Source organism: Coffea eugenioides, chromosome 7 (assembly GCF_003713205.1).
Source record: "Coffea eugenioides isolate CCC68of chromosome 7, Ceug_1.0, whole genome shotgun sequence".
Taxonomy (NCBI): Eukaryota; Viridiplantae; Streptophyta; class Magnoliopsida; order Gentianales; family Rubiaceae; genus Coffea; species Coffea eugenioides.
In genome coordinates, this window is record NC_040041.1 from 12083286 (window position 1) to 12094598 (window position 11313).

General features: G+C 37.7%; 2 protein-coding genes across 2 annotated transcripts; both read right to left on the reverse strand.

Annotated features, from left to right (window-relative positions):
- Window positions 1-330: 330 nt before the first annotated feature.
- Window positions 331-3348, reverse strand: LOC113776913 (late blight resistance protein R1-A-like). The gene has a single exon (XM_027321963.1). It carries the CDS (start codon window positions 3346-3348, stop codon window positions 331-333), a length of 3018 nt encoding a protein of 1005 aa, XP_027177764.1.
- A 3517-nt stretch (window positions 3349-6865) lies between these two features.
- On the reverse strand, window positions 6866-10645 carry LOC113776914 (putative late blight resistance protein homolog R1A-3). The gene has a single exon (XM_027321964.1). It carries the CDS (start codon window positions 10643-10645, stop codon window positions 6866-6868), a length of 3780 nt encoding a protein of 1259 aa, XP_027177765.1.
- Window positions 10646-11313: the final 668 nt, after the last annotated feature.

An 11313-nucleotide genomic window follows, 5' to 3' on the forward strand; every position in this document is an offset into this window, starting at 1 on the left:
CGTGAGAGAGTCAACTTCTTCAAATTCAATGGGAATTTAAATCCATATCCAGCAAAAAATGATAGATTGAGTGATTCTAGTTGACTCAAAGGCTCAAACACGAGAATCCGGTCACCAATTCTGGTAGGGTCTTCTCCTGATTCGTAGGATCTCGTGCATTTTAGCTTGCGGATGCTTGGAAACTTTGTCAGTATCTTTTGCAAGCTTTGAGAGGAGGGATCAATGGCAAGGTTTAAAGTATTTAAATGATCTAAACACGGGGATACCTCAAGATTTTCAATGGTAAAAATAAAACCACAATTGCCACCTGCATATAGATGCCTCAATGTCTTAATGTTCCAGATGGTCTTCGGTAAATAGCACATTGAGTTTCCTTCTATCCAAAATGTTTGCAACCTTGAGAGTTGAGAGGTTGGCTATTGCAGATGGGATGGATATTATTCCTTTAGTATCAATCAGCAAGAATCGCAAGTGAACAAGCAATACTAATTCCATCGAAAAATCTGCAACAAACTTGACGCCTTCCAAAAGCAACACTCTAAGAAGTTTAGGTAACGAAAACTCAAAATCCAACGGAGAAAAAGAAGAACTTTGATCCAACATGATGGTGCGTAAATTAGGAAAAGACAGCATTAACTCCCGAGTCTTCAATTTCGTGGAATTTGCATCATGAACTCGGTAGGGGCTGCTTAGGCTAGCAAGACTAAAAGGATCTTTCCCACGACGAATAATATGTATAAAGTTCTCTTCTTTGATTTTTCCTACACAAAACTCATGTACCAAATTATGAAGCCTGCAGCTTTTGGCACCGCCCATACTTCTTTGTTTGATAACCATAACTAAACTTCTATCAACCAGAGCCTTCAAGTAGTTGTCAGCCACATCCTCTAAGTCCTTTCCTTCAGTTTTTCGTACAAATCCTTCAGAGATCCAAAGCCATGAAAGACCGCTGACACGAATGCTTTTGCCTTCTGAAAATGCACAAAAGTAAAGAAGGCATGACTTCAAATCATCGGGTAAATGGCTATAACTCAGCTCAAGTGTCTTCCTGCAATATTCATCGTCAAGGATAATACTGGAACTTACACTAATTGCAACTTCTTCCCAGCAATCTTCAGCAGTATTAGCTAGAATTCCAGCCACAAGGACAACTGTGAGAGGCAAGCCCCTACAAAATTTTGCTATTTGAGATCCAACTTCAATTAGTCTCGGAGGACATCCTTCTTTGCCAAATAGCTTTTTTTGCAGCAATTTCCAACTCTCTTTATCAGTAAGCTGGCGGTGATGGTGAGCCTTGCTATCAGGACTGAATTGCAATTCAATTCTGCTGGTAAAGAGAATCCTGCTTCCATTAGCATCATCAGGCAATGAACCTTTGACCAAATTCCACACCTCAATCTCCCACACATCATCCAAAATAACGAGATACCTATTTCCCTTCAAACGCTTGTAGATCATTTCAGCCAAATCATCTTCGTCCATCTTAAGGTATTGGCTGTGACTCCCAGCAGAAATACTACACAAAATCTGAAGTAACAAATCCTGTATGCTATATACTTGATAAACAGTACACCAAGCAAGGATATGAAAGTGGCTTGAAATTAATGGATCATTGTAAACTCTATTGGCCAATGTTGTCTTACCAAGTCCAGCCATACCCACAATTGAAACAAGATCCAACAGCTTTGAACCCCTCGTAAGTCTATCAATAATTGTCTTTACCTCATCATCAAGAACTTCATTCAACACTGGGGTGCTACGTTTTGACTCAATGTGGAAAGATTTCCGGTTAGTTCTCTGAGCTCCAGTGTCATGCCTCGTGCACTCATAGGTTTCAATCTCAGTCCTCAAAAGCTGGATATCTCTGACAACACTTTCCAAATATTCATGTTTATCACCAATCACAATAGAGTCAATGACAAACTCTGTCCTGTAAGCAACCGCTATAACACGACTCCAAAGAGCTTGGAGTTTTCCATTCCGGTTGTGCTGGTCTACCATCTTGCCAAGAAAAGATCTTAAGAATACAAGATGATCTAGGACTGTGTGGATTTGATCATTTGGGAATGCAATTGAATCCTCAGCCCCATTACAACTTTCCAGTTCAATCAGATTTTCAAGGAGAAAATCCATAGAGCCCAACTCATTGGTCCTAGGAAAACCAAATGGCGATACTGATGTTACTGGATAAACCTGTGCAACTTCTGCCCTAACAAACTTGAGCACTTTGAGCAAATGAAAAAGAGCAAAATCAGTTTCCTTGGCCAAGCCTTCTTTGATCAATTGATTCACAGAAAGGGAGAAAATTACTATTGCTGCATCACAGACCACAACTCCAATAAGACTCTTCATTCCATGGCGTAGCTCTTTGAACTTCTCCGGATGCCTGAGAAGGATTGACAGGAATCTTAGCCCGTCAAGGAGTTTTTGCATGTGAAATATAATTGGAACCAGAATACTGGTACAAGATTCTAGTAGCTCCATAATATTGTGAACAAGACAATCCACAAAGTCAACTACTAGATGCTTATTCTTCTCCAGAGCTGAAGTGTCTGATGACCTTGATAACTTTGAAGCAGTCAAGACATGGATATAAGTTTCTCGAACTTGTGGATCAGTGGGATTAATCTTCTCACCTATTAGTTGAGAAATTTGAAGTTCCATGCCATTGCGTACTTCACCTTTTCCGTCAAACCACCATATAGAAATCAGGCGTAATGCATCGATAGCCACCACTTCAGCGTGAATTAAGAGATCCATCAATTGCTGACCCTCGACACCGTGAAGCATGGCAAAGTGAATGAAATGTTTCAAGAACATTAGCTTCTCTTTAAGAGTTTCGAATACGTCCCTTTCGCGAAGCTTTGACAGATTCTTTGAAACCGAATCAATGAAATCAATAACCAGTTCCGGATCCCTCAGCCAGTAATAGTCCAACAGAAAGTTGATGCATGATTCCTTGATATCTGTCTCGAAAAACAGCTCGATTGCTTCCTGGAATATGGTGAGCTCACTTTTGATCTGAGTCAAACCAGACAAACGAGAACGCATCAAGTATTCCCAGCAAGCAAAATCAAGGTCTTGCATTCCTGTGATAATCAGACTTTGAATTCTGAAAGAAGTAACATCCTTCTCCTCCGCATCTTGTTCCAGACAGATTTCATGGTTCCTCCTCCTCTTCCTCTTACACTTTGTCAGATACAGATCAAAGCTTTGTAATAAGCTGACCTCGATCTCCAGACCCTCGATATAAAAGTGCAACTCATATTTGAAGGTCTTGTTCAACCAGTCCAGATAATCTAGAGCGAAATCAAAGCAATCAGTGCTACTACTGCAGGATATCTCCATTATTATTGTAGTTTCTATCCACTCTGAGATCAGATTTGTGTCTTGAACTTAGTCAGCTATTGTCGGCGAGACTCTTTTCTTCTTCTTTTCTTGTTGCAAGTTGCAACTTGCCAGGCTAATTTCTAATCTTGCCTTGTTGTGTTCATGGAGACGTGAGGGGCCTAAACGAGTCAGCTGCCAAAGTGCATTCCCATACAGCTGACCATTTTAGACCGCGTAGAAAAATGACATACATAACAATGAAAAGTCACCGTGACTAATAATAAAATACTAGCCCAACACTGAACGTTCGAGCTGAAAATATGACAATTGAAGAAATAAAGCATCCACTTATAAATAAAATTAGTGTACTTAAACAATTATAGTGTTATACTGGGTGAATTTTTTGGTTGTTTGCTCTATTTCTCTTACTCTTATCTGTTAGTTTAATCATATTTATAACTATTTACTCACAAATTTTATAATACAAGAAGACTTAAAATGGAACCAAATTGATCCCCCTGCAATGAAGGGTGTTTCAAACTAGTATCTACATTAATGTTTAAAAGTCCAACTCTAGCATCAAGAGTTCTTTTCCTAAAAAGTAAAAATTTCGTTTTAATTTTTCTCATCACTCTTACATGTTTATGCTCTAGTTTAATGGGTCGAAATCTCAGGATTTAAAGATTTTGGGTTTAAAATTTTAAATCTCCCCTCCCGCCTCTTAAAAATTCCACACCTCTCCCTACCAAAAATAAATTTAAAAATATAACCATCAAGTTTGACCTCCAAGACAATAAAGGAGGTTTTTGTTATTAAAAAGAATTGTTCAACTAAAACTTACTTTAAAAAATAAATAATCACACATTGTTCATAACTAGGTTCAATTAAGTTATTTTCCCACTTGAGATCCTCGGTGACATGTTTTCTATGCCAATCCAATGTCACCTATAGTATTGCGCCAAGTGTCCTATTATTATTTACACTTGTGTTAAACCAAACCAAGTTGAATTATTTGAAAATTAAAGTGTAAATAATAACAGGACACTTGGCACAATACTATAGGTGACATTGGATTGGTATAAAAAACATGTCACTGAGGATCCCAAGTGGTTATTTTCCATATTCTTGGTCATGGTGCAACAGCAATCTAAGATTTGAGGGACCAGTCTAGCTTCTTGTCCGTTGGTGAACCGCACAATTTTCTATTGCAAGAAACAAAAAACAGTAGTGCTATTTCTTCACAAGATTACCAGTAATTCTTGCTAGTGGGATCAAAGCTAACATATTACAGTTCCCATAAATTCACAACTTGTAAAACTAGATATCAGGGTATCTAACTCTTAAGTGCTTATGCAACAATCTTATGATTTATATTTACTTCCTTTTAACCAAGAAATGGAATTGCTTAATTTATTGGTCAAGTCCCAAATTAACACCAAGTTGGATTTGAGATAAGAGAACAATATCAGATCAAAAGTAAAGAAACTATACCCTACATAAAGCAAAGTCATGTCGGCCAAATCCATAATAGATTCATAATTGAAAACTTCCAAAATCAACCACATTATGTTGTCTAACTAACTTTTTGTAATGGAAGAATTGTCATCCGATTAATCGACAGTACTGCATAAAATAAAAAGATTTACCGGAAGAATTGGTTATCATATCAATCAACAAATGCATACGTCATATCATTTCAATTTGAATTTAAATTCCAAAATTTGCACATATATATGACATGTTTCTAATCCTGTTTATGTATACACTGATAATGTATAAAAGATTTACTCTAATTTTTATATCAATTTTTATGAGAAAGGCTATTTATGGAAGCCAATATGTATTTTTTTCTATTGGAGTCTAATAAGCAAAATATATTCTTTTTGGCTTAGAAGGTAATAAGCAAAAATGTGTTTGTAATAGTACAGGAGCTCCTTAAGGACATTTTGGGGCAGTCACACAAGCTTTTTACATTAATGTTAGTAACGGTTGACGACGTTAGGGGGCGTTATGCTTAACGTTTGCTCATTCAGGGGTTAGATTGTTACTTGACCAAATCTCAGGATTTGATTTGTAATTTGACCAAAGCTCAAGGACGATAAATGTGATTAATCCTTTGTTAATCAAGTCAAAAGTTTCGCTTGAAAAAGTAGTAAGTTTTGTATAAAAAATGGTAAGTCTTACTAGAAAATTAGTAAGATTTGTTAATGATGTTGTAAATTTTACTCAAAAAAGTGATAAGATTTGTTAATCAAATCATTATTTTGCTTGAAAAATAGTAATTTTTATATTTAAAAATGCTAATTTTTTGCTAAAAATATTTGTTATTTAAATAGTAAGTTACATAAATTATGAAACTTACTTGTTTTATGGAAAAACTCACTATTAGTTACACCAAATTTACTACCACAATTTATTTTTATGAAAGAAAGTCATGTCATATATTGTCAAATAGTTTGTAAAGCAGTGCACAAGCACAGGTAAATTTTCTGGAACCGTTTAAATTAACTGGACGAATTCAAGGCCCTTCTTCCACAACTCTCTTCAGTCGCTATTGGTTCCTTTGGCCTTTGATCACTGTGTTAATAATTCAAAAAAAAAAAAGAAAAGAAAGAAACTTTACTTCCTAGATATAACATTGCAAGCAACGTTTTATGAGTCTCTGTTTTTCCTTTTCCTACAAACTAAAAGATGAAACAGCAAACAAAAAGTTTTAGAATATTTACATTCTTTAGACTACCAAAAGCACTGGTAATTACTTACAGGAAGTTTGTGCATGAAATTAGTGTAAAGAAGAAAGACACATGTAAAGGTAACTCTTGCACAAGTTTTTGGATTTTCTTTTCCTTTCGGCTTGATATCCAAAGCTATTTCTAGGCCAAATGCCAATGAAAATGGCCTGCGTCTAACAACAATACGCAAATTGTATCAGACAACCATTTGAGGCGAATTGTACTATTCTTTTGCTTCGCCCTTTCTCTATCGAAAAGTAACATAACCAAGTTGTGCTTTGCCCTTTCTTGTTTTTTTCTTTTTCCTTGTCTCTTCTTAATATTTGTTGCAAAAACAGAAACTATTTTATGTTTTAACATGTTAATTAATTGAGTGTATGGTTCTTTGTTGAGGAAAAACAGAAGCAAGTCACAAGTTTCTGCACTACTCTGACTGAAATACAAAGAAAGGAGAGAAAAGTGTATCTTGCATGTATGCATGGGCATGCTCAGCTAGTTTTAAGCATCATATCAATCTGTAGCAGCCAGCATTAAAGAAGATTTTGCGAGTTGAGATTATAAAATGATAAAATCCATTAAACATCATCGAACCAGAAAAGAACATGGAGAAAAGTTTAGACATAGACTCTGATAGATAATGTTGGACTGAATAATGCGTGACAGTGCTTGCCACTGCAGTTACAAAGTTCTAGCTAGCTGCATGAAAAAAAAAATTGGGAAGCTCCAGAAATTGCTTTGAAAAAACCTTGAAATCAGACTCCTTGTGAGGGAATTGACTCTGTTTCTGAGGGGATTGGCTCTTCTTAGCCAATCCATGCATCACCACATTTTTCAATAGCGATCTTTAGATCTTCATTTCCCATGTCCATCTGTTCTTGTTGAATTTTCTCCACTGAACTGACAACAGACTCACCACACCGTCCCACCTCGATCGCTTCAAGAGTCGGACATTCCCCTAAACAAGAAGGCACCTCTTCCAGCTTTCGACAATTATACAATAGCAATTGCTCAAGACGGGGAAAATTATCAGAAGCAGCAATCCATCTGCGAAAGTCTAAGCGTGCCAACATCAAGACCCGGAGGCTAGGGAACTCCCCTTCTTCCATTTCCCATTCTTCCCCAGCAAAGGCTTGATGGTCTAATTTGAGCACTTGAAGATTTGGCAACTTTCCAATCGTTGAAATTTCACTCCATGGCTGCTCATTATCTGAGAGAGTCAATTTCTTCAAATTCCTTGGGAATTTAAATCCGTATCCTTTAAAATAAGACAGATTAAGTGATTCTAGCTGACTCAAACAGTCAAACTCTAGAATCCCTTCACCATTTCCGATTCTGACACCACCCGTTATTGAACATTTTAGCCTGCGGATGCTTGGTAACTTTCTCAGTATCTTTTGCAAGCTTTGAGAGGAGGGATCAATGGCAAGGTTTAAAGTGTCTAGATGATCTAAACATGGGGATACTTCAAGATTTTCAACAGGAAAAGCAAAACCGCCATTGGTAGTATAGTAGAGATGCCTCAGTGTCTTAATGTTCCAGATAGTCTTCGGTAACAAAAAATATCTTGAGTATCCTCTTACCAGAAAAGTTTGTAACCTTGAAAGGTTGGATATTTCAGGTGGGATGCTATTTATTCCTCTAATATAAAGAGCTAAGTATCTCAAGTGAACAAGCAATACTACTACCATCGGAAAATGTGCATCAAACTTCAAGTTCCTTAAATCCAGCACTCTGAGAAGTTGAGGTAACCAAAGGCTGAAAGCATCCTCTTTAAACAATAACAAACTGCGTAAATTGGGAAAAAGTAGCATTAAATCCCAAGTCATCAAATTTCTGGCATTTTGATCACAAACTCGGTGGGGGTTGCTTGGGATAGTAAGAATAGTGAGATCATTCTGACTATGAATAATATGTAGAAAATTTTCTTCTTTGGCTTTTTCTACACAAAACTCATGTACCAAATCATGAAGTCGGCAGGCTTTGGCACCACCCCTAGTTCTGTGTTCAGAAACCATAACTAGACTTCTATCAACCAGATCCTTCAAGTACTCATCTGCCACATCCTCTAAGCTCTTTTCTTCAGTCTTCTGCACAAATCCTTCAGAGATCCAAAGCCATAACAACCTTCGAATTGGAACATTTTTGTCTGCTCGAAATGCACTAAAGTAAAGAAGGCATGGCTTCAAATCACCTGGTAAATGACTATAACTCAGCTCAAGTGTCTTCATGCAATATTCGTCGTCAAGGACAATACTGGAACTTAGACTTTTTGCAACTTCTTGCCAGCAATTTTGATCAGTAGTAGCAAGAATTCCAGCAACAAGGATAACTGTGAGAGGTAAGCCCCTACAGGATTTTGCTAATTGAAATCCAACTCCACTTAGTTTTGCAGGACAACCTTCTTTGCCAAATAGCTTGTTTTGCAGCAATTTCCAACTCTCTTCATCGGTAAGGGGGCGGAGATGGTGAGCTTTGCTATCAAGTTTGAATTGCAGAAACAAATTCTGCAATCTGCTTGTTATAAGAATCCTACTTCCATTGGCATCATCTGGCAATGATTTTTCCAACAAATTCCATGCCTCAACGCCCCACAAATCATCCAACACTAGGAGATACCTATTTCTGAGCAAAGCTTGTTTTAGCTTTATAGCCAGATCACCTTCATTCTCCTCTGGATATTGTTCGGGACTCCTAGAATCAATACTATGCAATATCTGAACTAACAAGTTGTGTGTGCTATATATTTGAGAAACAGTGCACCAAGCACGAATATGAAAGTGCAACTTTACTGAAGGAGAACTATAAACCATATTGGCTAATGTGGTCTTACCGAGCCCAGGCATACCAACGATGGGAACAACACCCAACTTCCTTGATCCTCCAGTGAGTCTATCAGTGATAGTTTTCACCTCGTCATCGAGACACACAAAATCTTTATTTTTCGTGGCCGCAATAACTTGTGATGACACGCAAGTGAAAGTCTCGGTAACTCTCTTGGTTTCGCCATCATAGCTTATGCTACCATACATCTCTTGGGCTTCAGTCTTCATAAGATTGATATCTGTAGCAACATCATCCAAACAACATTCACGTTCATCACCAACAAGTGTCCAGTCGATCACTAACTCTGCTTTATATGCAGCCTCCATAACACGACTCCAGAAAGCTTGGATTTTTTTGCTCTGATTGCACTGCTCCTTGATTTTTTCCAGGAAAGATCTTAAAAATTCAAAATCTTTTTGGATTTTCTGGATTTTATCCACTGGAAAAGCAATTGAACCATTGATTTCATCACAACTTGCTAGTTTCTTTAGATTTTTTAAAAAAAAATCCATAGAGCCCAACTCATTGATCCTAGGAAAACCAAATCCCGAAACTGATGTTAGTGGATAGACCTGTGTAACTTCTGCCCTAATAAACTTGAGCACTTTGAGCAAATGAAGAAGAGCAAGATCTGTTTCGTTGGCCAAGCCTTCAGTGATTAACTGATTCACAGAAAGGGAGAAAATTACGATTGCTGCATCACGGACCACAACTGCAATAAGAGTCTTCATTTCATGGCGTAGCTCTTTGAACTTCTGCTGATGCCTGAGAAGGATTGTCAGGAATCTTAACCCCTCAAGGAGTTTTAGCATTCGCTTCATAATCGGAACCAGAATACTGGTACAAGATTCTACTAGCTCCGTGATAATGTGAACGAGACAATCCATGAAGTCAGCCACTAGATGCTTATTCTTCTCTAGAGTTGAAGTGTTTGAGGAACTTGATAACTTTGAAGCAGTCAGGACATGGAAATAAGTTTGTCGGACTTGGGGACTACTGGGATAAATCTTCTCACGTATCAGTCGAGAAATTTGAAGTTCCATTTCCTCGCATAGCTTTTCATCATCTCCGTGAAACCAGCATATATAAATCAGGCGTAATGCATTGAAAGCTACCACTTCAGCGTGAATCAAGAGATCTATCAATTGCTGACCCTCGACACCGTGAAGCTTGGAAAAGCCAATGAAACACTTCAAGAACATTAGCTTCTCTTTAAGGGCTTTCACCAGAACAATCAACGCTTTACGAAATTTGTGCCTTCCGGAGAGAAGATCCTCCAGATTCTCTGAAACCGAATCAATGAAATCAATCACTGGTCCTGGATCTCTCAGCCAGTAATAGTCCAACAAAAAGTCAATCCACGATTCCTTGATATCTGTCTCGAAAAACAACTTGATTGCTTCCCTAAATATGGTGAGCTCCCTTCCGACCCATATCAAACGTACTGGACCAGGATACCTCTCGCCTTCGATGCGAGCAGATTCAAGATCTACCATTTTCCTGATAATCAGTTCTTGAATTCTGAAAGAAGTAACATCCTTCTCCTCCTCATTTTGTTCCAAACAGGTTTCACGGTTCCTCCTCCTCCTCCTACACTTTGTGAGATACAGATCAAAGGTTTGTAGCAGTCTCACCTCGCCCTTCAGGTCCGAGATATTATTATGCGGCGAATAATAATGTCTTGGGGTCTCATACACCCAGCCTAGATAATCCAGAGCGGAATGAAAGCAACTAGTGCTACTACTGGAAGGTATCTCCATTATAGTATCTTCTACTGACTCGGAGATCAGATTGGTATCTTGAATAATAAACTTAGTTCAAGGTTTGCAACTTTCTGATTATCTGAGAATAGTGAAAAATATTGTCGGCGAGACTCTTCCTTCTGTTCTTGGTGCAACATGCGAGACACTTTCAGTTGTCTTCTTGTGTTGGTGGAGACTTTCGGTCACTACCCCGGGGCCTATACGAGTCAGCTTTTGTCTACTTTCTGCCAAAGTGCCTTTCATGTCCAAGTAATGCACATTTTTAGACCAGAAACGATACCAATTCGAGGCAAATAAATCTAGATAGATGCTAAAGCAGTAAATGGTCATAATAGGTAGTGTTGATTATTTATGTCTAAAAGAAAATTGTAAAACAGGTTATAATAGTAATCAGTTATAATTTTAGCAGAATGTAAACACTTTAGTCAAAACTGCTCACGTTAATACCATCATTATCCTTGTCAATGCCAACTCAATAAGAAGCTTGAATGCACCTAAAACTCCATACATGTTAAGGTAACAATTCTTAGAAATCCAGACACACCTGACAACTCCTACCAATTCATAAATATAGTATACTTTAAATGTAATTCTCTTGTCAAAAGGAATTGACCGTTCTTTGGACTCCTGTATAGGGCTCGGAAAAAAAAAACCATAGCAATTAG